At 75.5% G+C, this 26,550-nt stretch overlaps 5 protein-coding genes across 16 annotated transcripts in view; 3 read left to right on the plus strand and 2 right to left on the minus strand.

The window, feature by feature from the left end:
- The window catches only part of DOT1L (DOT1 like histone lysine methyltransferase), a 39,675-nt gene extending 25,979 nt beyond the window's left edge, over window positions 1-13,696 (plus strand). For 5 of the 10 annotated variants that reach the window (XM_070058548.1, XM_070058552.1, XM_070058553.1 and 2 more), the window contains 16 exons: window positions 454-564; window positions 828-1,062; window positions 1,566-1,679; window positions 1,975-2,066; window positions 2,196-2,297; window positions 2,634-2,771; window positions 2,852-2,977; window positions 3,499-3,989; window positions 4,075-4,213; window positions 5,103-5,246; window positions 6,740-6,854; window positions 7,776-8,362; window positions 8,461-8,666; window positions 9,743-9,807; window positions 10,037-10,903; window positions 11,400-12,725. In XM_070058548.1, the coding sequence (XP_069914649.1) occupies window positions 454-564; window positions 828-1,062; window positions 1,566-1,679; window positions 1,975-2,066; window positions 2,196-2,297; window positions 2,634-2,771; window positions 2,852-2,977; window positions 3,499-3,989; window positions 4,075-4,213; window positions 5,103-5,246; window positions 6,740-6,854; window positions 7,776-8,362; window positions 8,461-8,666; window positions 9,743-9,807; window positions 10,037-10,903; window positions 11,400-11,986 (4,119 nt within the window). In that variant the 3' untranslated portion in view covers window positions 11,987-12,725. Of the gene's footprint in view, window positions 1-453; window positions 565-827; window positions 1,063-1,565; window positions 1,680-1,974; window positions 2,067-2,195; window positions 2,298-2,633; window positions 2,772-2,851; window positions 2,978-3,498; window positions 3,990-4,074; window positions 4,214-5,102; window positions 5,247-6,739; window positions 6,855-7,775; window positions 8,363-8,460; window positions 8,667-9,742; window positions 9,808-10,036; window positions 10,904-11,399 lie in introns of all 10 variants that reach the window. The other 5 variants (XR_011382815.1, XM_070058551.1, XM_070058550.1 and 2 more) reach the window with 5 other exon arrangements.
- PLEKHJ1 (pleckstrin homology domain containing J1) lies at window positions 13,003-15,239 on the minus strand. Its single transcript, XM_070058563.1, has 6 exons — window positions 14,863-15,239; window positions 14,717-14,784; window positions 14,561-14,627; window positions 14,397-14,487; window positions 14,203-14,266; window positions 13,003-14,114 (listed from the first exon to the last, which is right to left on the minus strand). The coding sequence occupies exons 1-6, from the start codon at window positions 14,954-14,956 to the stop codon at window positions 13,998-14,000; spliced, it is 501 nt and encodes a 166-aa protein (XP_069914664.1). The 5' UTR covers window positions 14,957-15,239; the 3' UTR covers window positions 13,003-13,997.
- Window positions 15,240-15,286: 47 nt separating this feature from the next.
- On the plus strand, window positions 15,287-19,214 carry SF3A2 (splicing factor 3a subunit 2). 2 transcript variants are annotated; one of them, XM_070058560.1, is made up of 9 exons: window positions 15,287-15,442; window positions 16,465-16,624; window positions 16,732-16,803; window positions 17,194-17,240; window positions 17,426-17,535; window positions 17,802-17,851; window positions 17,962-18,102; window positions 18,221-18,289; window positions 18,358-19,214. In XM_070058560.1, the coding sequence occupies exons 2-9, from the start codon at window positions 16,499-16,501 to the stop codon at window positions 19,135-19,137; spliced, it is 1,395 nt and encodes a 464-aa protein (XP_069914661.1). In that variant the 5' UTR covers window positions 15,287-15,442; window positions 16,465-16,498; the 3' UTR covers window positions 19,138-19,214. The 2 variants fall into 2 exon arrangements, with proteins under 2 accessions (XP_069914661.1, XP_069914662.1); XM_070058561.1 differs by lacking the exon at window positions 15,287-15,442 and adding an exon at window positions 16,067-16,173.
- Window positions 19,215-19,478: 264 nt separating this feature from the next.
- On the plus strand, window positions 19,479-21,748 carry AMH (anti-Mullerian hormone). 2 transcript variants are annotated; one of them, XM_070058559.1, is made up of 5 exons: window positions 19,479-20,006; window positions 20,089-20,231; window positions 20,393-20,501; window positions 20,576-20,732; window positions 20,823-21,748. In XM_070058559.1, exons 1-5 carry the CDS (start codon window positions 19,613-19,615, stop codon window positions 21,682-21,684), a joined length of 1,665 nt encoding a protein of 554 aa, XP_069914660.1. In that variant the 5' UTR covers window positions 19,479-19,612; the 3' UTR covers window positions 21,685-21,748. The 2 variants fall into 2 exon arrangements, with proteins under 2 accessions (XP_069914660.1, XP_069914659.1); XM_070058558.1 differs by having other exon boundaries at window positions 19,479-20,501.
- An 89-nt stretch (window positions 21,749-21,837) lies between these two features.
- JSRP1 (junctional sarcoplasmic reticulum protein 1) lies at window positions 21,838-25,101 on the minus strand. Its single transcript, XM_070058562.1, has 7 exons — window positions 24,599-25,101; window positions 23,801-23,963; window positions 23,485-23,522; window positions 23,243-23,360; window positions 22,972-23,136; window positions 22,381-22,472; window positions 21,838-22,288 (listed from the first exon to the last, which is right to left on the minus strand). The coding sequence occupies exons 2-7, from the start codon at window positions 23,910-23,912 to the stop codon at window positions 21,893-21,895; spliced, it is 921 nt and encodes a 306-aa protein (XP_069914663.1). The 5' UTR covers window positions 23,913-23,963; window positions 24,599-25,101; the 3' UTR covers window positions 21,838-21,892.
- Between the last annotated feature and the right edge of the window lie 1,449 nt (window positions 25,102-26,550).

Below are 26,550 nucleotides of genomic sequence, written 5' to 3' on the forward strand. Positions count from 1 at the left end.
GGTTCTGCCTGTGGCCAGCAGTGAGTGTGAGCTGGGGTCACGGTTGGGCTTGCTGGTGAGGTGGGCGGCTCTGGACTGGGCCGTCTGCCCTCCCTCCCACAGACAGCGACGTCCCGGGTCCCCCGCCCCTTCCCGGCTCTTCCCGCTGAGTCCGCCCTAGACCCTCAGCGCACTTGCTGCAGAGGGGGGCCAGGTGTGAGGCGGGGCCCTTCGGCCTGTGGCCCCCAGGGCCATGCCCTTCCCAGCACCCATGGGGAACGCGGGCTCTGCCTGGTGAGCCCAGGAGGCAGTCACTCGGGTTTGCCTTCCTCTGCCAGGGCGGCCGTGGCTGCGGCCCTGGGCCCGGTGCCCCTGTGCAGCCCCTGTGAGGCCGCCCTTGGCCGGCGCTGTGCACGCGGGCCTGGGCCTCCCGGGTGCCGTGCCCGCAGCCCTGCCTCAGGCCTCTCCCTGCAGGAGGAGCAGGAGGCCGCCCGGCGCCGGCAGCAGCGGGAGAGCAAGAGCAACGCCACAACGCCCACCAAGGCCCCCGAGGGCAAGGCGGCCGGGCCTGCCGAGGCCCCCGCGGTAAGCCGCCCGCCGCCCCGGCCCCCTGGCCCCGCGTGCGCCTCCACTGCCCGCCCCTCTGCCCCCTGCTCCCTGACCCTACGCCCGCCCCCCGCTCCCTGTCCTGCTGCCCCCTGCCCCCTGTCCCCACCACCCCTGCCCCCTGCCCGCCCGCGTCCCCACCGCCCGCCCCCGCCCCTGCCGGCCCGCCCCCGCCCCCGCCGGCCCGCCCCCAGCGCCCCCCCCCCCGCCGGCCCGCCCCCAGCGCCCCCTCTGCCCGCCAGGACTCGGGGGCCGAGGACGAGAAGGCGGGGGCGGCCCCCGTGAAGAAGGCCTCCCCCTCCAAGGCCCGGAAGAAGAAGCTGAGCAGGAAGGGCAGGAAGATGGCCGGCCGCAGGCGCGGGCGCCCCAAGAAGATGAGCGCCGTGGACGCGGAGCGCAAGCCCCGGAAGAGCCGCGCGGCGCTGGACGCCCTGCAGGCCCCGGCCGCGCCTGCCACCGCCCCCCCCTCGCCCCAGGGTGAGCTTTGCGACCGCTGCACTGACCGGCAGACAGGGAGTGAGGCAGCCAGCCCCATGCACTGCGCGGTCACGCTCGGGACGCTGCGCTGGCCGCGCCCCAGCCGGTCTCCCATGCAGGGGGCGGGCCTCGCTTGCCCACTGCCTCGCTGGCCACACGCGTAGGGAGCTGCATCGGGTGCAGCAGCCAAGATCCGCGGGGTGCTCGTGCCGCCAGGCCGTCTTAACCCACCTGGCCACAATGCTGGCCTCCAGGCTGCGCTGTGCGGTCCCTGGACCCCGCCCCATCCCTCTGTGGCCGTGGAGGTCCTGGCGGCCCAGCGCCAGCCCGGGGCGCCTCCCGGAGCAGCACCAGCAGGCAGGACCTGGCCGTGAGGGTCTCCTGCAGGAGCCTGGTGGGCCCGGCCCCATGCGCCCGAGCTCCTGGCGCAGGCTGGGGGCGGGGCTGAGCTGGGGGCGGGGCCTCGGCGGGCGGGGCGGGGCTGACGGCCGCTGTCTCTGCAGAGGCGTACCGGCCCCCCCACAGCCCGTTCTACCAGCTACCTCCGGGCGCGCAGCGGCTGCCCCCCAGCCCGCTGCTCGCGGCACCCACCCCGCCCGCGCTGCAGAAGCTGCTAGGTGAGCTGGGCCCGCCTCCCGGGGGGCGGGGCCCTGGGTGGGGGACGCCGCCCTACAGCTCTGCTGCCCGCCCCCGCGCCCACAGAGGCCTGCGCGGGGCAGCAGGGCCTCCCGAGCCCGCGAGGATGCTGGGCTGAGTCTGGGACAGTGTGGCTGGGCGCGCCGTCAGGGAAGCCCCGCCTCCAAGGACACTGCTGGGCCGTGGGAGGGCCCTGAGGCCCGGGGGCGGGGCGGGGGCGGGGCGCCACGCCCGCGGCCCAGTGTCCACCCTCGCCCCGCCCCGCCCCGCCCCCAGAGTCCTTCAAGCTGCAGTACCTGCAGTTCCTGGCCTACACCAAGACGCCGCAGTACAAGGCCGGCCTGCAGCAGCTGCTGCTCCAGGAGAAGGTGCGCACGCGCGCGGGGCCGGGGGCGGGGGCGGGGCCGGGCGGGCCGCAGGACCAGTGCGGGTGCTCGCCGTGGGGGGGTCCCCTGGGCTGCGCTCACCCCGCCCGCCCGCCCGCCCGCCGCCCGCAGGAGAAGAAGGCGCAGCTCGTGGGCACGGCGCGGCAGCTCCTCAGCCACTGCCAGGCCCAGAAGGAGGAGATCCGCAGGCTGTTCCAGCAGAAGCTGGACGAGGTGGGCTGCCTGCGGCCGCCCCGTGCCCTGAGCCCTGACCCCCGTGTGCCCGCCCCGCCCCGCGCCCTGACCCCCGTGTGTGCCCGCCCCGCCCCGCGCCCTCGGCCCCCCTGTCCCCGGCCCTGCGCGCCTGCGCGTCCCGGCCCTCACCCGCGCCCCGTGCCCTGATCCCCTGTGTGTGCCCACCCCACCCTGTGCCCTGAGACCCTCTGTGTGCCCGCCCCGCTGGGTGCCCCCGGCCGCGCCCCGTGCCCTGAGCCCTGACCCCCGTGTGTGCCCGCCCCGCCCCGCGCCCCCGGCCCTGCCGTCCGGCCCTCACCCCGCCCTGTGTTGCAGCTGGGGGTGAAGGCGCTGACCTACGACGACCTGATCCAGGCGCAGAAGGAGATCTCGGCGCACAACCAGCAGCTGCGGGAGCAGTCGGAGCAGCTGGAGCGCGACACCTGGCAGCTGCGGAGCCAGAGCCTGCAGCTGGTGCGCGCGCCCGTGCCCGCGGCCCCTCCCCCCGGCCGGCCCCGCCCCCGCCCCCGTGCTGAGCCCCGCCTTCCCCGCAGCTCAGGGCGCGCTGTGAGGAGCTGAAGCTGGACTGGGCCACGCTGTCGCTGGAGAAGCTGCTGAAGGAGAAGCAGGCGCTGCGCAGCCAGATCTCGGAGAAGCAGAGGCGCTGCCTGGAGCTGCAGGTGGGGGGCGGGGCGGGGCGGGGCACGGAGCGGGGGGGGGGGGCAGGGGCGGGACGGGGCGGGGGCGTGGCCGGGGTGGGACAGGGGCGGGGCTGGGACCGGGGGCGGGGCCCGGGGCGGGGCTGGGGCGGGGCGGGGCTGGGACCGGGGGCGGGGCCCGGGGCGGGGCCGCCGGCTCCCTCCTGCCTGCGGGCGGGGCTCAGGACAGCAGGCACCCAGGCTGCAGCCAGCCCACGTGCCCCTCTGCCGTCTGGTTCGGTGCGTGTCCCGCACCGCAGAGGCCCGCGGGCTTGTTCAGAGCCGAGCAGTGGAGTGGGGGAAGTGGGGCGGCACCCGCCTCGCAGGGTAGCGGAGAGAAGCAGCTGGCTGGGTGGCGTGTGCACCGGGAGGCCGTCCCCCGACCACGCCCTCCCTGCCGGGCCCTGCTGCGGGAGTGGCCGGCCGGCCGGGCCCGTCCGGGGACCCCGGGTGCGTGCCCGTCCTGGCCCGCGGCTCACGGCTCACGCCGCCTCCCGCCGCAGATCAGCATCGTGGAGCTGGAGAAGAGCCAGCGGCAGCAGGAGCTGCTGCAGCTCAAGTCCTGTGTGCCGCCCGACGACGCCGTGCCCCTGCCCCTGCCCCTGCGTGGGAAAGGCACGCTGGGCCGCGAGCCGGAAGCCGACCCCGGCCGGCTGCACCTGGACCTGGACTGCGCCAAGCTCTCCCTGCCTCACCTGAGCAGCATGAGCCCGGAGCTCTCCATGAACGGGCACGCGGCCGGCTACGAGCTGTGCGGCGCGCTGAGCCGGCCGCCGTCCAAGCAGAACACGCCCCAGTACCTGGCCTCGCCCCTGGACCAGGAGGTGGTGCCCTGCACGCCCAGCCACAGCGGCCGGCCGCGGCTGGACAAGCTCTCCGCCCTGGCCCTGCCCGAGTGCGCGAGGCTGTCCCCCGCCAGCGCACTGCTGCGAAGGCACCCGGCCCAGGACCCCTCGGGGCCTGCCAGGCCGGCCGCCTGCGAGCCGCCCTCACGGTGAGCGCCAGTGCCGGGGTCTGGGGCGGTGGGGGGAGCCCGGCGCGGGCGCGCTCCCCGGGGACAGCGCAGGCTTCTCGCGCAGAGCCGAGCACGCCAGGGAGAACGGCGTCGCCTACCCGAGCCCCAGCCTGCCCGGCAGCGCCAAGCTGAGCCCTCAGGACCCGCGGCCGCCGCCGTCCCCGGGGGCCGTGCCGCTTGTGGGGGAGAAGAGCAGTGAGAAGGTGAGGCTCCCCTGGGCCGGGCGGGCGCCCCTCCCGGCCCAGCCAGCGCCAAAGCTGGAGGGGCCCGTGGTGGGGAGCCGGGCGGTAAGGAGGGGCTCAGCCAGCAGAGGGCGCTGTGGAGAGCAGGCTGGGCCCGCAGCGGTGCCGGGCCTGGTTCAGGGCCCTTTGCCCAGGGAGTGTCCCCCAGGTCCAGAGGGGGGGGTCAGGGCAGCAGCGTCCCCCAGGTCCGGGGGGGGGTCAGGGCAGCAGTGTCCCCCAGGTCCGGGGGGGGGTCAGGGCAGCAGTGTCCCCCAGGTCGGGGGGGGGTCAGGGCAGCAGTGTCCCCCAGGTCCAGGGAGGGGGTCAGGGCAGGAGCGTCCCCCAGGTCCAGAGGAGGGGGGTCAGGGCAGGAGCGTCCCCCAGGTCCGGGGGGGGGTCAGGGCAGCAGTGTCCCCCAGGTCCAGAGGAGGGGAGGGGGGGCTCAGGGCAGCAGCGTCCCCCAGGTCCGGGGGGGGGTCAGGGCAGCAGTGTCCCCCAGGTCCAGAGGAGGGGGGGGGGGCTCAGGGCAGCAGCGTCCCCCAGGTCCAGAGGGGGGGGTCAGGGCAGCAGTGTCCCCCAGGTCCAGAGGAGGGGAGGGGGGGCTCAGGGCAGCAGCGTCCCCCAGGTCGAGGGGGGGGGTCAGGGCAGGAGTGTCCCCCAGGTCCAGAGGAGGGGAGGGGGGGCTCAGGGCAGCAGCGTCCCCCAGGTCTGGGGGGGGGTCAGGGCAGGAGTGTCCCCCAGGTCCAGAGGAGGGGAGGGGGGGCTCAGGGCAGGAGTGTCCCCCTGGTCCAGAGGAGGGGGGTCAGGGCAGCAGCGTCTGCCCGGGGTGCGGGCGCCCGTGCTGAGGCCGTGTGTGCGGGCCGTGCCGCAGGGTGTGAGGGAGCGCGCCTACGGCAGCGGCGGAGACACCATCACCAGCCTGCCCATCAGCATCCCGCTCAGCACCGTGCAGCCCAACAAGCTCCCCGTCAGCATCCCCCTGGCCAGCGTGGTGCTGCCCAGCCGCGCCGAGAAGGTGGGTGTGAGTGTGTGAGTGTGTGTGTGAGTGTGAGTGTGTGAGTGTTAGCGTGGTGCTGCCCAGCCGCGCCGAGAAGGTGGGCGTGAGTGCGTGTGTGTGTGTGTGTGGGACCAGCTGTCCCGGTGTGTGTGTGTGTGTGTGTGTGTGTGTGAGACTAGCTGTCCCGGGTGTGTGTGTGGGGGGGACCAGCTGTCCCGGGTGTGTGTGAGTGTATGTGTGTGTGTGGGGGGGGGACTAGCTGTCCCGGGTGTGTGTGTGTGTGTGTGTGTGTGGGACCAGCTGTCCCGGGTGTGTGTGTGTGTGTGTGTGTGGGACTAGCTGTCCCGGGTGTGGGGGGGGGGGACCAGCTGTCCCGGGTGTGTGTGAGTGTATGTGTGTGTGTGGGGGGGACTAGCTGTCCCGGGTGTGTGTGTGTGTGGGGGGGACTAGCTGTCCCGGGTGTGTGTGAGTGTATGTGTGTGTGGGGGGGGGACTAGCTGTCCCGGGTGTGTGTGTGTGTGTGTGAGACCAGCTGTCCCAGGTGTGTGTGTGTGTGTGTGTGTGGGACCAGCTGTCCCGGGTGTGTGTGTGTGTGTGTGGGACTAGCTGTCCCGGGTGCGTGTGTGTGTGTGTGGGACCAGCTGTCCCAGGTGTGTGTGTGTGAGTGTGTGTGACTAGCTGTCCCGTGTGAGTGTGTGTGTGTGGGGGGGGACTAGCTGTCCCGGGTGTGTGTGTGTGTGTGTGTGTGTGAGACCAGCTGTCCCAGGTGTGTGTGTGTGTGTGTGTGGGACTAGCTGTCCGGTGTGTGTGTGTGTGTGTGTGTGTGGGACCAGCTGTCCCGGGTGTGTGTGAGTGTGTGTGTGTGTGTGTGTGTGGGACTAGCTGTCCCGGGTGTGTGTGTGTGTGTGACTAGCTGTCCCGGGTGTGTGTGTGTGTGGGACCAGCTGTCCCCGGGGGTGTGAGTGTGTGTGTGGCACCTGCTGTCCGGGGGTGGTCCCGGCGCCCTGTGGTGCCCCTGAGGGCAGGCGCTGTCCAGGTAGAACCCGCACTGCCTGTGGTCTCCTCCCCTGTGAAGGGGAGCCTGTGGGGGGGGCTCTGCCTGAGGCCCTGCTGCCCTCCCCGCCCCGCCCAGCCCAGCCCCTGGTGGGGGCAGCCGCTGCCCCCCTTCCCCCTCCCCCCCTCCCTGCCTCTTTTGGGAGACGCACTGTAGGAGGGCGGTTCCGGAGAGGAGACAGACCTTCCTTCCCCAGTGCTGCAGCGGCCGGGCCGGGGCCTCCCCATGGGCGCAGGGACCCCGACCTCCGGCCGTCTGCTGCCGCTCCGGGCGCGGTAGCAGGGAGCTGGGCGGACGAGGAGCCGCGGGGCCTGAGCCCGGCGTCCCCGATGACAGCTCAGACACGCCCCCCACGGAGCCCCGCCCACGGAGCCGGCGGGGTGTGGGGGAGGGGGGAGGTCGGCTGGAGCCCAGCCCGCAGCCCCTCCCCGCCGACGCGCCCTGCGTCTGTCCACAGAGGAGCAGCCCCAGCCCCGTGCCGCAGCCCCGAGACTCCGCGTCCACTCTCGACAAGCAGATCGGTGCTAACGCCCACGGCGCTGGGAGCAGAGGCCTCGCCCTGGCTTCCACAGGTACCGCCCCCGGGACGGGCGCCCGCACCGCCCGGCCTCTGCTGCTGGTCTCTAGTTCTTAAAGATGGGGTGGGCTGGCTTTTCACTCATTTGAAAGGCAGATTGACGGGGGAGGGGGGGGAGAGGGAGAGGAGGGAGAGGGAGAGGTCTTCCATCCGCCGGGTCACTCCCCCGGCGCCTGCACCAGGAGGGCGGGGCCAGGCGGAGCCAGGAGCTCCTCCCGGTCCCCTCGTGGGGCGGGGCCTGTGCCCTCGGCGCTCCTCGCCATGGAGCTGCATCGGAAGGCCAGCAGCCTCCAGTAAGGGCCGGGGTCCCGACAGCGGCGCCCCCACCGCCCCAGCCCTCTGGAACGTGGCTCGTACTGGGAGCACCTGAGGCCCCGCCCAGCTCCTCTGTGCCTGGGCAGCGGTGATGCCTGGCCCTTGCCCCTGGGGAGCCCCTAGGACCCCCAGCCCTGCCGTCAGCCGGAAATGGGCTGCCGCCGCCCGGGCGTGCCAGTGGCGTCCAGCTGCTGAGCCCGGGGCGGGGGGCCCGGCCCAGAAAAGGGCTTTTCCTGCTGGGGTCTGGGCCGCCGGCCTGGGGGCTTGGGAGGACACGTGACCCGGCCAGGGCCCAGCTCTGCACAGCTGCAGTGCGGGGGGCTGTCTGGCTGAGCCGTGCAGGTTTAGGCAGGAGCGGTGCTGCCTTGGTGACGAGGGGGCTGGAGTGCCCCCGGCAGCTGAACCCACTCACCCCAGAGCAGGTGTGGGGCCGGGGCCGGGAGCAGGCCCGAGGTCGCCGGGGGTCTCCGGGTAACCCCACTCCACGGTGCCCCAGGAACCTCCGGAAGCACAGCCGGGGTGGTCTCCCGCTCCCCGCCTCCGGGCTCTGGTGTCCCCTGTGAGCCCCCGCCTCCCCTGAGACCGCCTCTCCTTGCCGCAGGCTTCTACGCCGGCTCTGTGGCCATCACGGGGGCCCTGGGCGGGAGCCCGGCGCCGCTGGTCCCCGGAGTGGAGCTGGCCGCCTTTGACGAGCCCTGCGGCTCGGGCGGCCTCTTCGCGGCTGCGGGCTCCCGCAGCGCCACGCCGCAGCACCCGCCCCTGCTCGCCCAGCCCCGCACCTCCGGCCCCGCCTCCCCGGCCCACCAGCTCGCCGCCAGCCCCCGGCTCGCCGGGGCCGCCCAGGGCCTGCTCCCCGACACCGGCAAGGGAGACCCGCCCTGTGACGCCGGCTTCTCGGAGCCCGAGAGCGAGGCCAAGAGGAGAGCAGTGTTCGGCGTCGCGGCTGGGCCCGGCAGTGCCAAGCAGTCGCCCTCCAACAAGCACAGTCCTCTGACCTGCGGCCCCCGCGGGGACAGCGGGCAGGGCCACGGGCAGGACAGCCGCAAGCGCGGGCGCAGGAAGCGCGTGTCAGCCGGGGCCGGGCCGGCCAGCCTGGGCACAGGCACGTCTCCCAAGCGCCGGGCCCTGCCGTCCGTCGTGGGGCTCTTCACCGCGTCCTCAGGCTCCCCCCTCAACCTGAGCTCCATGGTGAGTGGGGGGCGGGGTGGCCCCGGCCCCACGGCCCGTCCCCCGGGACTCCGGGGCAGCTGGGAGCCTCCGCCCGCTCCGCCCGTGTCCGCCCTCAGGTCAGCAACATCAACCAGCCCCTGGAGATCACGGCCATCTCGTCCCCCGAGAACTCGCTCAAGAGCTCCCCGGTGCCCTACGCGGACCACGACCAGCCGCCCGTGCTGAAGAAGGAGCGGCCCCTGGGCGCCCCCAACGGCGCCCACTACTCCCCGCTCACCTCGGACGAGGAGCCGGGCTCCGAGGACGAGCCTGGCAGTGCTCGGTGAGGGCGGCGGCTGCCCGCAGGAGCGCCGGCTTTGCTGGGAGGCGTGGGCACGGCCGTGGTGACGCTCGCGTGGCGGCGCCGTGCGGGCAGGACCTGGGACCGCGGCCCCCCGTGGACGCCCGCTGCTGCTGTGTGGACCTGAGGCCCGCAGGGCTCCCGGGCCCGGAACCCGCCGTGTGCGCCCTTGTGTCTGGGTGCCGCCAGGGCCCCCGCGCCGGCGCTGCTCTGTGTGCCGGCCTGCAGCCGTGGACCTGAGTGCGCGCCCGCGTTGGCTTTCCCGGGCGCCGCCTGCCGGCCGACCGCGGCCCTCGCGTGCTGCCCCGGCCGGCCCGTTCCCGCCAGGCCGCGGTCCCCCCCCCCCCCCCGCGCTCCAGCTCGGCCCCTCGAGTGGGGCAGGCGCGTGTCTGCCTGCACCTTGCGGAGTTTGCTTGTTTCATCATAAAGATCTGTGTACTCGGAAGGCAGAGAGGAGAGGTCGTTCCAACTCGGTCCCAGCCCGGGCCGGCGCCGTCCTGGGGGCCCGCGTGGTGCAGGGCCCAGCACTTGGGCCTCACTGCCGCGTGCCAGGCGCGGGGACTGAGCCTGGGCCCTGGCCTGCCCTGGCCCAGCAGCCTCCGGGCGCCGCCCCACGCCGCAGCCTGCCGCGCGCGGCCTGGGTCGGTGCTTGGTTTTGTTCCTTTGGTGGCGAATGGCGGCCAGGTCCCGGGCGCCCCGGCCACGCGTGTCCTCTGCAGAGCGTGTCCAGATGCTTGGCCCCGCCCCCGCCCCGTGCCCCGCGGCCGCCTGTGCTGCGGGTGTCCTGTCCTCCATGCAGGGGTGAGGCCCGTGGAGGTGCGGCCGCCGGCAGCGCCGCGTGTGCCGCGGTCGCGGGCTCCTGCGCGGGCCCTAGTCCCTGGTAGAGTTTGGTGCTGCCGCTGACCCCTGCAGGGGACAGTGTGCCGTGTGCCTCACGGTGAGCTCACGGCGCTCGTGGCCGGGGGGGGGGCGTGGGCGTGGGGGCGGGCGCTCCCGGGGACCTGCGCGTTCCCGCGTGTGCGGGCTCGGCCGCTGAGTGCGCTCCTCTGCCTCGACAGGATCGAGAGGAAGATCGCGACCATCTCCTTAGAGAGCAAGTCTCCCCCGAAGAACCTGGAGAACGGTGGGTGCCGCGGCCTCGACCCTGCTCCCCTCCCCGGGCCGGGACCAAGGCTTGCGGGAGCTGGCCCCGCCCCTCGCGGGCTCCGCCCCTCACGCCGCGGCCCCCTCGCGGCCCCCTCGCGGGCTCCGCCCCCTCACGCCGCGGCCCCCTCGCGGGCTCCGCCCCCTCACGCCGCGGCTCCCTCGCGGGCTCCGCCCCCTCACGCCGCGGCCCCCTGCCTTCCTGTCAGGTGGCGGCCTGGCGGGGAGGAAGCCCACGCCCGCGAGCGAGCCGGTCAGCAGCGGCAAGTGGAAGTCCACCTTCTCGCCCATCTCCGACGTCAGCCTCACCAAGTCGGCCGACAGCCCGCTGCAGGCCAGCTCCGCCCTCGGCCAGGCCGCCCTGTTTGCGTTCCGACCGGCCCTGGACGACCCGGTGGCGGCCGATGCCAAACTGGCCGCGCACCCCAGGAAGAGCTTCGCCGGGTCCCTGTCGGGGGCCGACGGCCACAGCCCGGGCACCAACCCCGCCAACGGCTTCGCCCTGGGCTCGGGCCTGGCCTCGGAGCTCGGCCTGCACGGCTTCGGCGACGGCGCTTCCCTGCCCCACAAGGGCCCCTCGGAGGCCAACCCCTTCCTGAGCAAGAGGCCGCCGGAGGGCCTGGGCGGCCCGGGCAAGGAGCCGGGCGAGCCGGCGGGGCCCGCGGACAAGGCCGGCCCGCCGCACGGCAGCCGGGCCAGCAAGGCGCGCGACCGCGAGCCCGACAGCAAGAACGGCCACAACCTCTTCATCTCGGCGGCCGCCGTGCCCCCCGGGAGCCTGCTGGGCGGCCCCGGCCTCGTCTCGGCGGCGCCCTCCGCGGGCAGCACGGCTCCGGCCAGCCAGGCGCACCACCCGTTCCTGGGCACGTTCGGCCCGGGCGCGCAGTTCACCATGGGCCCCATGTCCCTGCAGGCCAACCTCAGCTCGGTGGCCGGCTCGTCCGTGCTGCAGTCCCTGTTTGGCTCCGTGCCGGCCGCCGCGGGCCTGGTGCACGTGTCTTCCGCCGCGGCCAGACTCACCAACTCGCACACTATGGGCAGCTTCTCCTCCGGGGTGGCAGGCGGAGCCGTTGGAGGTAGGCGGCGGCGGCGCTCGCGGCGTGGTTTGCTTCCCGTGCAGGTGGTGAGCGTGCCGGCCCTCTCTGTCCACAAGGTCCCGGCCGCGTGGCGAGACGCGGACGTGGGCACCGAGGCTGTGCCAGGCTCGGCTGTAACGCGTCCTCTTGTTTTCAGAAGTGCACGGCGCACGTGGCTAGGCGGCCCGCGGTGCCGTGTGTGGCCCGTGAGCGTGGCCGTGGCCAGGCCGAGAGCCCTGGTGCCACCTGCCGTGGGCGCGGGCCGCAGCGTTGCGGCCAGGCGAGGTGCGGGCCGCCGCGGCCGCTCCTGGCTGGGTGCAGGCGGGCAGGTGGGCCCGGAGGGGCGGGGCCTTGCCCGCACAGGTAAGCCGCCGCCGCCGGCGCCCCGCTGCTTGCCGCTTGGTGCCTGCACCCCACCTCGGCGCTGCACCCCCCGCCCCTGCTCGCCCGCCGCCCCGCGCCTCGTTGAAGCCGCCTTTTTGTCTCCTGTCTGCAGGTGTCTTTAACCACGCGGCGCCTCCCGCCTCTGCGCATCCGTTCGGAGCCCGTGCCGGCAGCGGGGCCGTGTGTGGCAGCGCCGCGCTGGGCCTGGGCCCGCTGCAGGCGGCGGCCGACACTCGGCCGCCCCCTCCGCCTCCCCCGCTGCCCCCTCCCCAGCACCTGGGCCGGCCCCCCGCGGGGCCGCCCGCCGCCCCGCACGCCCCGCCTCCGCCTCCGCCTCCGCCTAACGTGGCCTTGCCTCCTCCCCCCGCGCTGCTGGCCGCTAACCCCGAGCCCGCGCTAATGCAGAGCCTCGCGCCCGGCCCGGCTAACCCGGCGCTTCTCGCCCCCGCCTCCGCCGCCTCCCTGCCGCCCGCTAACACCTGTCTGTCTGTCAAGCTCGGCCCCCTCCCGCACAAGGTCTCCCGCCCCTCCTTCACGGTGCACCACCCGCCCCTGCCCCGGCTGGCCCTGGCGCAGGCCGCGCCCCGCCTCCCGCAGGCCGGCGCCGCGGCCCCGCCCGCTCTGTGGGTTTCCCTTGGCATGCCGCCTCCTTATGCCGCGCGCCTCGCGGGGGTTAAGCCGCGTGCAGACCTTGCTTAGCTAGCAGTGCGTGTGTAAGGTAAGGCTGGAGCCGACCCGGCGCCCTCGCAGCGACCCCGCCGGGCTCTGCAGGAGGGCCGGGGTGGGCGCAGGGAGACCGGGCCCCGGGGCGTGGCCGTGCGGCCCCAGCGGGCAGGCAGTGGACAGGTCGTAGGCAGCCCCCCGAGGCCGGGTGGCAGGCAGCGAGGCAGCCCAGCCTGGGCGCCCGCCGCCGCATCGCTGCTGGGGTCGGCCGGGCCCCCCTCTGCCCTGTGCCAGAGGCGCGCGGCGCTGCCCACGTGGGCTCTGGCTGAGCGGGTGTCCGCGTGGCTCCGGGCCCAGCGCCCGGCACGTGGCGGGCCAGGCAGGCGGCCCGGAGGCGGCGCGGGTGGCAGCCGCAGCGTCCGCTGCCGCGGCCCCGCCCCCAGACGTGGCGCTGGCTCGCACGGGGCAGGAGCCGGGCTGCTGGGGTCGTGCTGGGCTCCAGGCCTCGCCCGGGCCTGGGGTGGCTGTGGCCGGCTGCCGGCGCGCAGGGCGGGGGCCGGGGCTGCTGCCGACGCCGTGCCCGCGCCCGCCGGCTCCGCGCTCACGCCGCCGCCTCCTGTGCCCTCCTGCAGGTAACTAGGACTTCTACCTCAACCGCGACCTATGCAAGGACGGCGTGGACCAAGGACGCCGGCGGCGGGGGGGCGCGGAGGGACGGCGGCCCCGTGCACTGTGCGCAGCGGCCCCGACCGACGGACGCCGCCCGAGCCCTGCGGGGAACAGGATGAGCCGACGCGCGCCGGCCGCCCCTCGGTGCTGACCGCTGCAGCCCCCCTACCAAAGGCTCCCCCTCCCCTCCCCCTCCCCGGGGCTCGGCCGCGGCCCGCAGGGCGCCCGCCCGCGCGACAAGTGCATTACTGTCCCGGGCCCTGGCCCGCCCCCTGCCGGCCGGCGGCAGTATTTTATAGCTGGATGAGATTTGTACGTTCAGAGACGCGACGGCATCTATTTTTAGATTGTATGACGCACAGCGAACTTAGAGTGTACAGGTGTACAGCAGAGCAAGGGGAAATTCTATTTATTCAGTGCACACTGTGGCAGCAGCCCAGGGCCACTGTCCGCGCAGGGACCACTGGCGCGGGGCCTGCTCTGGGGGCAGCGGCGGGCGGGCCGGCCAGGACCCCGCCCGGCCTCCGCCCCTCGGCCCCGCCCCCAGCAATAGTGAAGTCTGAAGATGGTGCTCGGACCCGGTTCACGCCGGCCCACCCCCCTCGGTGCTCTTGGCTCATAGGTGCTGCGCCCCACGCCGGCCGCGGCCGGGGGAGCCGGGGGCCCCCCTCGGTGGACAGTAGCGACGTCACACACGCAGGTCCCCGGTCTAGAACAATGCACGTTCCTGAGACAAACACTGTACCCCCCGCCCGCCCGCCCGCGTGCCCGCGCCCGGCGGGGAGCTGACCGAGCAGCCGCGCCCAGGTCGAGCCGAGCTGCTGGGCGGCGGCTCCGCTCAGGAATCGGTCAGGTCGCCCCCGCCCCCGCCCCCGCCGGCGCTCCCCTCGTCTGCCCAGGACGGCGACTTATTTAACACCCACCCCCGTTATTTATCTCCCGCAGGACCCCGTCCTGCGCCCCCGCCCGGGCTCCGTGGTCGGCTCTGTGCTCACTGTCACGGCCCCCCCGGGGGTCGCTCTGCACTTTGTGGTCCCACCTGCAGCCGCTGTTAATAAAGAGACATTTTCACTTGAACCTGCCCAGTGCTGCTTCCTGGGGGCGGGGCCGCTGGACGCGGGGGTGGGCGCTGCAGGCTCCCGCCCCTCCCCGCAGGAAGTCCACCACCACCGGGATTGGAAAAGGAGGCCCCTTTATTGAGCGCGGGGACCCTGGGGCTCGCCCCGGCCCGTTCACAGCACGGTCTAGCTCCGCTCTACATTCAGCCGGTCCAGGACGGCCGGTGCCGCGGGGAGGGGCCTCGCAGGGCGGGGACCCCCAGAGGGCAGCCCCCGCCTCCGCCAGGAACCCCTCCCACGCAGGCTCGGCCGGGCCGGGGTCAGTCCAGCGCGTCCAGCCCGGGCCCGGGCCCGGTGCCCGCCGGCCGCCCGTCGCTGGGCGGGCTGCTGATCTGGAAGCGGGCCTCCGCGGAGATCCCGAACTGCTCCAGGGGGTCCTAGGGCGGCGGGCGGGGAGACGCGGTGACCCGGGGCCCGGGGCCGGGAGCCCCGCCCGCCCGGCCGCCCCGCACGCGCCCCCCGCACCTTGCCCGTCATCTTCTGGATCTCATTCCGGTAGAAGATGAGGCTCCTCCGCATGACCTCGTAGCTGCGGGAGAGGCCGTGCCCGCGGGGTCAGGCCGCCGCCCCCGCCGCGCCCGCCGCGCCCGCCGCCCCCGTCGCGCCCGCCGCGCCCGCCGCGCCCGCCGCCCCCGCCGCCCCCGCCGCCCCGGCCCCACCTGGCCCTGCGCAGCGCCTCCGTCCACTGCCGGCACTGCTCCTCGCTGCCGCACTCGAACACGTACTTCCTCTCCGGGTCCTCCAGGAAGCCTGCGGGAGCGGCCGCTGTGGGTGCCCGCGCCCGCCCCGCGCCCGCGCCGCCCCGCCCGGCCCGCGCACTCACCGATGGAGAAGCTCCGCGCCTCCTCCTGGGCGACCCGGCAGCGCTCCAGCAAGAGGGCTCCGACGGGCTGCGGGCACACGCGCCGTGAGCGGGGCCGCCCCGCGCCCGCGCGCCCCGCGCCGCGCCCCGCCCCCGCGCCCCGCGCCCCGCGCCCACCTCGGCCTCGTCCGTGCGGAAGTAGAAGAGGAAGTTCACCACCAGCTTCACCAGGCGCCGCTTCAGCACTGCGGGCACACAGCGGGCTCAGGGCGGCCGCGCGCCCCCGCGCCCCCGCGCCCCCGCCCGCGCCCGCGCCCGCTCACCGCTGCCCTTCTTGGGGCCCCGCATGCCCAGCTCAGCCGCCATCTCGGCCGGCTGCCGGGACAGCGCCTGCAGCTCCTTCTCGTTGTAGCGCATGGCGCCGGCGCTGCCCGGGACCGGGAACGCGCGCTGCTAGCTCTGAGCCCTCTCGGCCGCCGTCCCCGCTCGCGCCAGAAAGATCCCAGGTCGGAGCCCCGGAAGCGCCATTGCGCCTGCGCGCCACGGGCGAGTCTTGCGCGCTGCGACCGCGGCGTGCTGGGGCGTGGGTACACGCCGGGCAGCCGCGACACAGCCGCGGAATAAAGTGGGTCTGAGGCGCAAGCAGGATCGAAGGACCGCCGAGCGCGGGCGGACGGGGCGTTACCGGTTCCCGCCCCCGCCCCCAAGAGCCGACGCGGGTGCGCGCGCGGAGCGCGTTGTGCGCAGGCGCGCCTCGGGCACGCGCATGCGCACACTCGAGGGCCCGTCCTCCCTCCGGAAGTGCTGCGAGCGCCCGCGCCGCGCGTGCGCACTGCGACGTCGTGGCGGCGGCTCCTGAGGCGGACGGCGGAGGCCTGCGACGCGGGGCGCGACCCACACGAAGTAGGCGCGGGGGCCATCGGGGCCCCGGGGCGCCCAGGGTGGGCTGGGGGCGCGGGAGGGAGGGGCCGGGGCGGGCGGCGGGCCCCACGGCGACCCCGGCCCTCCGGAACTCCGCGGCGGGCGTCGCGGGGGTCGCGGGGGTCTCGCGTCCGTCCGGGGCGGGCTCCGGGGTCCGGGGAGCGGCCGCGGGCCTTCGGCTGCTCGGCGGGGCGGGCCCGGGCCGCGGGGCCGCGCGCGGGGGTGCGTGCCGGCGTTCCCGCCAAAAGCCGCCGGGACCCCCGAGGCCGCCCCCGCTGGCGCCTTTGTCGTCGTGGGGGTCGGTCGCGGGCGCCCGGGGGGCTGCGGGGCGTCCCGGGTGCGGACGGCGATGCGGCTGCGTCTTAGATTTCCCTCCCGCAAGCCTGCGTGCCCGGGGCCGCGTCTTCCCCTCGGTCCGCTGTCCGACTGTCCCTTCGCGTGGTTCCCCCTCCCCCAGCCCTGAGGTCCTGGGTTCGCGTCCCGATGGAGGGGCTGTGGGGCCGCCAGGGCTCGTGCGTGGACCGCGGGCGGGCCCGGGTCGCCCTGGGGTCAGCCGGGGGCGGCTCGTGCGTGGACCGCGGGCGGGCCCGGTAGCGCCCTGGGGTCAGCCGGGCCGCCCGCGCCGTGCCCGGAAGTCGGGGTCGCAGGGGCGGGGTCTCCTCCCGCCGGTCCAGTCCCCGGAGGCCGGGCCGGGCCGGGCCGGGTCAGAGCAGGTGCGGGGCCCGGGCCGGCAGCCAGGACTCGGGCCAGTGCCCGAATGGGGCCCGAGCGGCCCCTGCCGTCCACGGGGAGGCCCAGCCCTGGCTTAGGGGCATTGGGGAGTGGACGGCGGGGGGGCGCCAGGCGGTCGTCCGCGCCCCCGTTCTCCCCGACGCCCGCGGCTGGGCCCGGCGGCTGACACGGGAGAGCCCGCGTGGGTGCGCCCGGGAGGGGCTGGGGGCTGCCTCCTGGGGTCTCCGGCCCCCGCCGCGTCCTGAGGGCCCCCCCCGGTCTGGGCTCCGCAGGCTTCTCCGGCGCTGAGGTCCGCAGGCCGGCACCATGGACTTCCAGCACCGCCCCGGCGGCAAGACCGGGAGTGGGGGCGTGGCCTCCTCCTCCGAGAGCAACCGGGACCGCCGCGAGCGCCTGCGGCAGCTGGCCCTGGAGACCATCGACATCAACAAGGTAGGGCCGCCCGCCCGCCCCCCCGCGGGGCGCCCCCGACGCCCCCGACGCGCCCGACGCCCCCGACGCCCCTGACGCCCCTGACGCCCCGCGCCGCTCTCCCCCAGGACCCCTACTTCATGAAGAACCACCTGGGCTCCTACGAGTGCAAGCTGTGCCTGACCCTGCACAACAACGAGGTACTGGCCGGCCTGGTACCCTGCCCCCGCCCCTGCCTGCCCCCGCCCCGCCCACCGGCCGGCCTGAACCCCTCGCCCCCGCCCCGCCCACCGGCCGGCCTGGCCCCCCCCCTCCACCGGCCGGCCTGATCCCCCCCCTTCCCGCCCTGTCCACTGGCCGGCCTGGTCCCCCGCTCCTGCCTGCCACCGGCCTGGCCCCGCCCCCAGCCGGCCTGATCCCCCCGCCCCCGGCCTGACCCCCGCCTGCCGCTGCCCCACCCCCCGGCCGGCTTGGTCCCCCCCTCCCGCCCTGTCCACTGTTCGGCCTGGTCCTCCCCCACCCCGCCTGCCGCTACCCCGCCCACCGGCCTGGCCCCGCCCCCGGCCTCATGTCCCGCCTCCTCCACGCAGGGCAGCTACCTCGCACACACTCAAGGGAAGAAGCATCAGACCAACTTGTGAGTGCCCCCCGCGCCCCCCGGCTGTGACACGGGGGAGGGCCCCTTGACCCGCCCCCCAGCCGCAGGGCCCCGCCCCTCACCCCCCCCGCGGGAGCCCAAGGCCGGGCAGGGGGGCTCCTGCACCTGCGCCCGTGGCCTTGGCCTGGTGTGGAGGACCACAGCGCCCGTCTGCCCCGCCCCAGGGCCCGGCGCGCAGCCAAGGAGGCCAAGGAGGCGCCCGCCCAGCCCGCGCCCGAGAAGGTCAAGGTGGAGGTGAAGAAGTTCGTGAAGATCGGACGCCCTGGCTACAAAGGTGAGGGGGCGGGGCCGCCCGACACCAGCCCTGGGCGGGGGGGGGGGGGCAGGCGGGGACAGGCGAGGCCCTGGGCAGGGAGGGGCAGGCGGGGACAGGCGAGGCCGTGGGGCTGTGGGCAGGCGGGGTCCTGGGCACGGAGGGGCAGGCGGGGCTGTGGCGTGCAGCCCTGGGCCGGCCCTCTGAGCTGGGACCTGGGCCTCACCTGCCGCCCTGGGCGGGACGTGGGGCTGCGGGGGGGCCCCTCACCGGCCCTGGTGTTGCAGTGACCAAGCAGCGGGACACGGAGATGGGCCAGCAGAGCCTGCTCTTCCAGGTGGGCGGGGCCGCGGGGTCGGGGGGGGGGCCGCGGGGGCGGGGCCGGGTGGGGGCTGCGGGGGCGGGGGGCAGTGGGGGCTGGGGGCCCCTGACACTGCCCGCCCGCAGATCGACTACCCCGAGATCGCCGAGGGCATCACCCCCCGGCACCGCTTCATGTCGGCCTACGAGCAGAGGATCGAGCCCCCGGACCGGCGCTGGCAGTACCTGCTGATGGCCGCCGAGCCCTACGAGACCATCGCCTTCAAGGTAGGGCCCCCCGCCTCCCTCGGACCCACGGCGCCCCCTCCCCGCCCCGCCCTGGGTCTCGGCACCAGCCCCGCGCCCCCTCCCCACCCCAGGACCCACGGCCGCCCCCCCCCCCCAGGTGCCCAGCAGGGAGATCGACAAGGCCGAGGGCAAGTTCTGGACCCACTGGAACAGGGAGACCAAGCAGGTGAGCCCCGCCCCCACCCGGCCCCCTCCCCCACCCGGGGCAGCCCCGCTGAGCCCACCCCCCCACAGTTCTTCCTGCAGTTCCACTTCAAGATGGAGAAGCCCCCGGCCCCGCCCAGCCTGCCTGCCGGGCCCCCGGGGGTGAAGCGGCCCCCGCCCCCGCTGATGAACGGTCTGCCCCCGCGGCCACCCCTGCCGGAGTCTCTGCCCCCACCCCCACCCGGCGGCCTGCCCCTGCCGCCCATGCCCCCCACGGGGCCCGCACCCTCGGGGCCCCCCGGGCCTCCCCAGCTGCCCCCTCCAGCCCCAGGAGTGCACCCCCCCGCCCCGGTGGTCCACCCCCCCACGTCTGGGGTCCACCCGCCAGCCCCCGGGGTCCACCCCCCGGCTCCCGTGGTGCACCCCCCGGCTCCTGTGGTGCACCCCCCGGCTTCTGGGGTGCACCCCCCTGCTCCGGGGGTCCACCCCCCAGCCCCGGGGGTCCACCCTCCAGCGCCAGGGGTCCACCCCCCAGCCCCCGGGGTCCACCCCCCAGCGCCGGGGGTCCACCCTCCCCCAGCGGCTGGAGTTCATCCTCAGGCCCCGGGGGTGCACCCGCCGGCACCCGCTGTCCACCCCCAGGCCCCAGGGGTCCACCCAGCGGCCCCCGGGATCCACCCCCAGGCCCCGGGGGTCCACCCCCAGCCCCCTGGCGTCCATCCTGCGGCTGCTGGGGTCCACCCCCAGCCGCCTGGCGTCCACCCCTCCAACCCCGGGGTGCACCCTGCTGCCCCCATGCCCCCAATGCTGAGGCCCCCGCTCCCCTCCGAAGGCCCCGGGAACATCCCTCCCCCTCCCCCCGCCAACTGAGAGGCCCCCCGCCCCCGAGCCTGGTCCTCTGTGCCCCCCTCCCCACCTTGGTTTATTAAACGTTTTCTAGGGCCTGAGTGGACGCTGTGTCTGGGGAGGGGTGCGGGGGTGGGCTGGAGCCTGAGTGGCCGCTGGGGGGGGCTGGGGCTTGAGTGGACCATTGTGTCTGGGGGACTCGGGGGAGGGCGGGGCTGGGGCCTGAGTGGCCGCTGGGGGAGGCTCAGGGAGCCCGTCTGGCCGGGCTGCCCGCCCGTGTGCAGAGGGGTTCCCGCCTGTGTCTGGGTCTGGCCGCGGGGTCCAGACGGAGGCCTCTCAAGGACACGGCCCTGCGATAGGGACAGAGGCAGCCCTGAGCGGGCGTCTCCTGCCCACCGGGGCGTGCGTGTCCCCAAGGCCACCGGGGAGACGCCCCCACGCTGCCCAGACATTCCTCCCTGGCCCATAAAAGCCGGCCTCCGCGCCCTGCAGCACCGCCATGCCGGGTCTGCCTCTCGCCCTGCTGCTGCTGCTGCTGCGGCTGCTGGCCCCCGAGACCCCCGGGGCGGGGGCGGGGGCGGCCGGCAGCGCGGGCCAGCTGCTCTTCGGCCAGGACTGGGGCTGGCCAGCGGGCGGCCCGCGGGAGCCCCTGTGCCTGGTGACCCTGGGCGGGGCGGCCCTGCGGGTGGTGGGGGCCCCGAGCGGCCACGAGACCGCCTTCCTGGAGGCCGTGCGGGGGGCTCGCTGGGGCCCCCGCGACCTCGACACCTTCGGGGTCTGCAGCCCCAGCCCCGCGCAGGCGGCCCTGCCGGCGCTGCGGCGGCTGGCGGCCCGGCTGGGGGAGCCGGGGGAGCCGGGGGCGCCGCGGCTGTGGGTCCTGCACCTGGAGGAAGGTAGGTGCCCGCCCCCGCCGTCTGGAGGAGGGTGCGCGGGGCGGGCCTGGCCGACGCGCTCAGCGCCGCCTGCCCTGTGCAGTGACCTGGGAGCCCACGCCCTCCTTGAGGTTCCAGAGGCCCCCGCCCGGAGGCGCCCACCCGCTGGAGCTGGCGCTGCTGGTGCTGTACCCCGCGCCCGGCCCCGCCGTCACCGCCAGCGGGCCCGGGCTGCCGGGGGCCCAGGTGACCAGCGGGTTGCATGCGGCGGTCCCGGGCCCCAGGGGAGGGGGCGGGGGTCTTCCGAAGGCCTGAGCGTCCGCGGCTGGCGCCCAGGGCATGGGCGGGGGGCGGGGGGGTGCCGCGGCAGGTGCCCCGCCCCAGCCTGCCGTGCCCCGCCCCCGCAGAGCCTCTGCCCGACGGCGGACACCCGCTACTCGGCGCTGGTGGTGGCCCAGCCGGCGGAGGCGTGGCGCGGCTCTGGGCTCTCGCTGACCCTGCGGCCCCGCGGAGACGGTAGGCGGGGGCGGGGGCGGGGGCGGGGCGGCCGGCGCGGCTCCGGGCCCTGAGCCGCCGGCGTCTCCGCGCAGGGCCCCCCCTGAGCACCGCCCAGCTGCAGGCGCTGCTGTTCGGCGCAGACCCCCGCAGCTTCACGCGGAAGACCCCGGCCCTGCTGCTGCTGCCGCAGTCCCCCGCGCCACTGCCTGCGCACGGCCAGCTGGACACGGTGCCCTTCCCGCCGCCCCGGTGCGCGCAGGCCCGAGCCGGGGACAGGGAGGTGGGCGTGGCGCCGCGCCGCCACTGCCCCCAATTCCGCTCTCTGCCTCTGCGTTCCAGGCCGTCCCCGGCGCCGGAGGAGCCGCCGCCCAGCGCCGACCCCTTCCTGGAGACGCTCACGCGCCTGGTGCGGGTGCTGCGGGGCACCCCGGCGCGCGCCTCCCCGCCGCGCCTGTCCCTGGACCCCGGAGCGCTGGCCGGCTTCCCGCAGGGCCCGGTCAACCTGTCGGACCCCGCGGCACTGGAGCGCCTGCTGGACGGCGAGGAGCCCCTGCTACTGCTGCTCCCGCCCTCCGCGCCCACCGCCGGGGACCCCGCCCAGCCGCAGGACCCCGCGTCCGCGCCGTGGGCCGAGGGCCTGGCGCGCCGCGTGGCCGCGGAGCTGCAGGCGGCGGCCGCCGAGCTCCGCGGCCTCCCGGGCCTGCCGCCCGCCGCCGCCCCGCTGCTGGCGCGCCTGCTCGAGCTGTGCCCCGGCGACCCCCGGGCCCCGGGCGGCGCCCTGCGCGCCCTGCTGCTGCTGAAGGCCCTGCAGGGCCTGCGCAGCGAGTGGCGCGGGCAGGACGCGCGTGGGGCGGCGCGGGCGCAGCGCAGCGCGGGGGCCGCCGCCGCCGCCGCCGGGCCGTGCGCGCTGCGTGAGCTCAGCGTGGACCTGCGGGCCGAGCGCTCCGTGCTCATCCCCGAGACCTACCAGGCCAACGACTGCCAGGGCGCGTGCGCCTGGCCGCAGTCCGACCGCAACCCGCGCTACGGCAACCACGTGGTGCTGCTGTTGAAGATGCAGGCGCGCGGCGCCGCCCTGGCGCGCGCGCCCTGCTGCGTGCCCACCGCCTACGCGGGCAAGCTGCTCATCAGCCTGTCGGAGGAGCGCATCAGCGCGCACCACGTGCCCAACATGGTGGCCACCGAGTGCGGCTGCCGGTGACCCCCGCGCCAGCGCCCCTCACCTATTTATTCGCACCCAATAAAGACAAGCGAGCGAGCACCGGCTGGGGTCTCCGTGTGTGTCTGGGAGCCCGTGGGGGTCCCCCCGCCTGTCCCCGGGGGCCCCCAGGCTGCAGGTGCTAAGGAGGCGGCGGCCGCGGCACTGGTTTTATTTTGCAGGAGTGGGCACGGCGTGCTGGGGCGCGCGCTCAGTCCCGCCCCTTGCCCGCGCGCGGCTTCTGGCGGCCCGGGAGCCGGTCCTCGCGGTCGTGGCGCCGCGGCGAAGCCCGGGCCTGCCTCTTGCTGCGCCCGGGGTCCCTGGAGTCCCGCGCCCACGGCCCACGGCCCCCTTCGCGCGTCTCCCAGCGCCGGGGAAGGGCTTCCCGGGGCTCCTCGGACTGCGGCCGCGTCCTCCGCGGCCTGGTCCTCCGCGGCTTGTCCTTGGGCCCGCGGTCCACGCGGGGCGCGTGCTTCTCGGCGGCCTCTGCGGGGTCTCCTCCGGGCTCTGCCTCCGCCTCGTCTGCAGCCCCCAGGCTCCCTCTGTCCTCCGCCTCCGCCGGGGGCTCAGGCCGTGCAGTGGCGGGGGCCAGGACGGGGGGCTGCGGCTGCCACGGGGACATTTGGGGGTCCTGAGGTCAGCGCCCACCTCCCGGGTCCCGGCCCGTCCTCCCGCGATCACTCAACGGAGGATGCTCACCAGGGGCGCCACCGGTTCCTTCCTGGGCAGGCTCGGTGGGACCCACGGCTCGGGGACGGGCGCTGGGGCTGTGGCCTCCCCAAGGACAGCATCTGGGGGACCCCGGCGGGAAAGCGAGTCAGCCAGGGCGGGGACACGCCGGCGACCCCTTCTCGGCCCCCCAGCCCAGGACAGACGTAGGGGGCCTGACTCCCAGGGTCTTCCTGCTTCCTGTTTTGGGGAGCAGGAGCACCCCAGGGCCGGAGTGGGGGCCCCCGAAGCCCACGGCCACGTAGGTCCTGGGCTCCGGTCTGGAGGAAGGGGGCGGGCGCGCGCTGCTCCAGGCCGGGGGCGGGGGTTGGGGGGGACGTAGGCCAGGAGCTGGGCGTGTGGGGGGGGCGCTGCTCCAGGCCGGGGGCGGGGGTTGGGGGGGACGTAGGCCAGGAGCTGGGGTGGGTGGCGGGCGCGCGCTGCTCCAGGCCGGGGCCGGGGGTTGGGGGGGACGTAGGCCAGGAGCTGGGCGTGTGGGGGGGCGCTGCTCCAGGCCGGAGGCGGGGGTTGGGGGGGACGTAGGCCAGGAGCTGGGCGTGGGGGGCGGGCGCGCGCGCTCACCGCGGCACAGCTGCAGCGCCGAGCCCAGGAGCGCCAGCAGAGCGGCTAGCACCAGGCACGTGTTGAGCGACGCGGCCCCCCAGGGCAGCTCCTCGCTGGGCGCCGGCGGAGGCGGCGGTGGCGGTGCGGCCTGCGGCTTCCTGCGCGCGGGGGCGCTGCGGGAGGCTGCAGGGGCAAGTGGGGGGCGCGCTCTGATCTCCACGCACAGAACCCCTCCCCCCCGCTCGGCCCTGCCCTCTCCCCGCCCCCCGCATGCCTGCTGCAAACCCACTGGTGCCAGCTCTCGGTCTGTCCCGCCCGGGTCCTGGGGCGCCCCTGGCCGCGGGCTCCTTGTCCGTCTTCTTGGGTCTGGCGTCCACGCCGCTCCCTGCCCCCGGCTCCCGAGAGTCCTGCGGGAATCGCCCGTGCTGGTGCTTCCTCGGCCCGTGCGTGCCCAGGAGCGCGCGGAGGGAGCTGACCCCAGAGAAACCCAGCCCCTGGGCGTCCCACACTCCCAGGACCCCAGCTACTCACCGGGGACCAGCTGCCGGAGTGGGCCAGCCCGGGAGACCCTGTGGCCGGAGCAAGGGGGCAGATCAGGGTGGGAGGGGGCACCGCCAGACCCCCCCGGCCCTGCTGCAGAGACCCGGCCACAGAGGACCGCACTCCGTGGCTCCCGGGAGCTCACCCCCTCTGCTGACCTAGCACCCCCGCTTTTCCGGGGGCTCCTTAGACCCCCAGGCAGGGCAGGGGGCAGGGGTTGGGGCCGCAACGTGAGCCCCCCCCCCCCCGGGCAGAGCCAGGCCTCAGGGTTTGCCGCGGGGTTGGCTCCACGCCGCCGGCCACGCACCTGCAGCCTTGTCTTCCGGGGGCCGCCCTGGGCAGGGCTCAGCCAGGACAGAGAGGTCCTCGCCGGCCGGGCAGCTGCCCAGGCCTCCGTCCGGCTCCTCCAGGGTTGTCATGGGGACAGCGGCGGGGCAGGGCCGCCGGGCAGAGTGGGCCACGGGGAATTCCTGCGAACCAACCCAGCCCTGCGTCTCGTGGGGTTGATCTCGGTCCCTCCCCGTCGGCCCCCACGCCTCCCCTCTACCAGAGACCCCCGAAGCCACACAGCAGCGAGTCGGAGACCAGCCCCGGTCAGCTCCTGTTCTCTGAGACCAGGGCTATTTTTAGACGGTGCCCACGGCCAGCAGGCCAGGCCGGAGGGTGACCCAGCCCCGCCCAGGCCTCTGCTCCCCGGGGTCTCCCTCCAACCCTCCAGCCGCGCTCTGGGCGCCGGATCCCCGCCCGTCTGACCCGGGGATCCCAGGGGCTCCGAACCTGCCTGACTCGGGCCGCGGCAGGTCAAGCCCCCCCCCCCCCGAGGCCTGGGTCCCCCCCAGGGCCGTGCCCCCCCTCCACCTCTGTTCCCAGATGCCGGATGGGGAGACAGGCGGAGCCGCAGCGGCCGGCGGAGGCCAACTGACTGGACCCAACGCTCTGTTTCCCCAGGGGGGTCCCCACCCCCCGGGGGACGACCGCCCGGCTGGGGCTCTGAGTGGGGAGGGGGCTGCAGCCTGAGGGGGGGGAGGCCCAGAGCCCTGCAGCGTCTCCTGCAGCTCCCGCCCCAGACCCCGAGAGCCCCTGGGCCGCCCCCAGCCCCTCTTACCCCACAGCCGCTGCGCGGGCCTGGTGCTCTGGGCAGACCAGGAAGGGTGGCCCTGGGACTGACAGCGACAGGTGTCGGGGACAGCTGAGTGGACCAATCAGAGAGGGCCCGAGCCGAGTGTGGGGGAGGGGCTGGCAGGAGGAAGCTGCAGAGGGTGTCCCCGCTGAGGAGGGGCCCCCCAGGCCCACCCCAGCAGGCAGCAGGGACCTGGGTTGAGCCCCGAGTGATGGAGGGGGCTGGGGTCCACTGTCCCCTGGCCGCCCTCTGGGGCAGCTGCAGCTGGGGGCAGACTCCTGGAGAGCTCCCTGGAGGGGGGGCCGCCTTCCCCACGCCTGTGGAGCCCGGGCTGTGCCTCCTGCTCACTGGAGGTGGAGCGCAGACCACTGGGTGCCCCTGCCGCCGGCTCAGCCACAGGGGCGGGACCTCACAGAGCCACGCCAACCACACCGCACCAGCCTCTCACCTGTGCTTGGGTTAAGATCTGAAAGGCAGAGAGGGAGGGAGGGGAGAGAGGGAGGGAGGGAGGGAGGGAGGGGGAGGGAGAGAGAGGGAGGGAGGGAGGGAGGAGGGGGGGGAGAGAGGGGGGAGAGAGAGGGGAGAGAGAGGGAGGGAGAGAGGGAAGGAGGGAGGGTGAGGGAGAGGGGGAGAGAGGGAGGGAGAAGGAAGGGAGGGAGAGAGGGAGAGGGAGGGAGAGAGAGAGAGGGAAGGAGGGAGGGGGAGAGAGGAGGAGGGAGGGAGGGGGAGAGAGGGAGAGAGGGAAGGAGGGAGGGGAGAGAGGGAGGGGGAGAGAGTGAGACGTAGGGAGGGAGAGAGAGGGAGAGAGGTAGAGGGAGGGAGAGAGAGAGAGGGAGAAGGAGAGAGGGAGGGGGAGAGAGAGGGAGGGAGGGAGAGAGGTAGGGAGGGGGAGAGAGAGAGAGGGAGAAGGAGAGAGGGAGGGGGGAGAGAGAGGGAGGGAGGGGGAGGGAAAGAGAGAGGGACAGAGGGAGGGAGGGAGGGGGAGAGAGAGGGAGAGGCCTTCCATCCGCTGGTTCACTCCCCAAATGGCCACAGTGGCCAGGGCTGGGCAGGGCCAAACCCAGGAGCTCCGTCCGGGTCTCCCAACGGGGTCGGACAAGGGACAGGGACACAGCGTGGCTGTGACCACAGAGACCCACGCTACCGCAGGAGCCGGGACAGCAGGGAGACCCCTCCCTCCCGGGAGCCCGCCCGCCCCTTGGCCCCAGGGCCCCACTGTTCGTGGTCACTTGGCCCAGGGGCTGCTGCTGGCCCTGCCCCTCCCCGCCCCGTGGGCGGCCACCCCAAGGGCCGCAGGCGGTGGACCCCAGCCAGCGGCCGCCCGCCCCACGGGGAGCCACCAGCCCGCCCCACGGGGAGCCACCAGCCCGGGGCCGGGTCCCCCGACTCCAGAACCTTCCGTCGCGGTCGCGGCCACGCAGGCTGCTCAGCCCTCCTGCTGCTTCTTGTTTCACCTTCCCTTTGTGGGGGCAAAGCCGGTCTCATTCGCAATCTCCACACGGGCGCCGGTTCCAGTCCCGGCTGCTCCACTCCCGATCCTGCCCTCTGCTCTGGCCTGGGACAGCAGTGGACGATGGCCCAAGTCCTGGGCCCCTGCCCCCGCGTGGGAGACCCGGATGGAGCTCCTGGAGGAAGCTCCTGGCTCCTGGTTCCGGATCGGCCCAGCTCCAGCCACTGCGGCCATTTGGGGAGTGACCCAGTGGATGGAAGACCCCTCCCTCTCCCTCCCCCTCTCCCTCTCTCTCCCTCTCCCTCTCTCCCTCCCCCTCTCTCTCTCCCCCTCTCCCTGCCTCTCTCTCCCTCTCCCTCTCTCTCCCCCCTTCTCTCCCTCTCTCTCTCTCCCCCCTCCCTTCTCTCCCTCTACCTCTCTCTCTCTCTCCCTCTCTCTCTGCCCCAGACAGCAGGGAGGCGAGGCGGGCGAGGCGGGAGCCCCGGGA

This window comes from Oryctolagus cuniculus, chromosome 16, assembly GCF_964237555.1.
Source record: "Oryctolagus cuniculus chromosome 16, mOryCun1.1, whole genome shotgun sequence".
NCBI lineage: Eukaryota > Metazoa > Chordata > Mammalia > Lagomorpha > Leporidae > Oryctolagus > Oryctolagus cuniculus.

Coding starts and splice junctions, on each gene's coding strand:
- PLEKHJ1 (XM_070058563.1), bottom strand. CDS start 14,956: ATGCGCTACAACGAGAAGGAGCTGCAGGCGCTGTCCCGGCAGCCGGCC. Junction 14,785..14,862: donor GGGCCCCAAGAAGGGCAGCG/GTGAGCGGGCGC, acceptor GTGTGCCCGCAG/TGCTGAAGCGGCGCCTGGTG. Junction 14,628..14,716: donor TCCGCACGGACGAGGCCGAG/GTGGGCGCGGGG, acceptor GTGTGCCCGCAG/CCCGTCGGAGCCCTCTTGCT.
- SF3A2 (XM_070058560.1), top strand. CDS start 16,499: ATGGACTTCCAGCACCGCCCCGGCGGCAAGACCGGGAGTGGGGGCGTG. Junction 17,852..17,961: donor AGCAGAGCCTGCTCTTCCAG/GTGGGCGGGGCC, acceptor GCCCGCCCGCAG/ATCGACTACCCCGAGATCGC. Junction 18,290..18,357: donor GGAACAGGGAGACCAAGCAG/GTGAGCCCCGCC, acceptor ACCCCCCCACAG/TTCTTCCTGCAGTTCCACTT.
- AMH (XM_070058558.1), top strand. CDS start 19,613: ATGCCGGGTCTGCCTCTCGCCCTGCTGCTGCTGCTGCTGCGGCTGCTG. Junction 20,502..20,575: donor CCTGCGGCCCCGCGGAGACG/GTAGGCGGGGGC, acceptor GTCTCCGCGCAG/GGCCCCCCCTGAGCACCGCC. Junction 20,733..20,822: donor GTGCCCTTCCCGCCGCCCCG/GTGCGCGCAGGC, acceptor TCTGCGTTCCAG/GCCGTCCCCGGCGCCGGAGG.
- JSRP1 (XM_070058562.1), bottom strand. CDS start 23,912: ATGACAACCCTGGAGGAGCCGGACGGAGGCCTGGGCAGCTGCCCGGCC. Junction 23,523..23,800: donor CCCGGAAGACAAGGCTGCAG/GTGCGTGGCCGG, acceptor CTCCGGCCACAG/GGTCTCCCGGGCTGGCCCAC. Junction 23,361..23,484: donor ACTCCGGCAGCTGGTCCCCG/GTGAGTAGCTGG, acceptor CGATTCCCGCAG/GACTCTCGGGAGCCGGGGGC.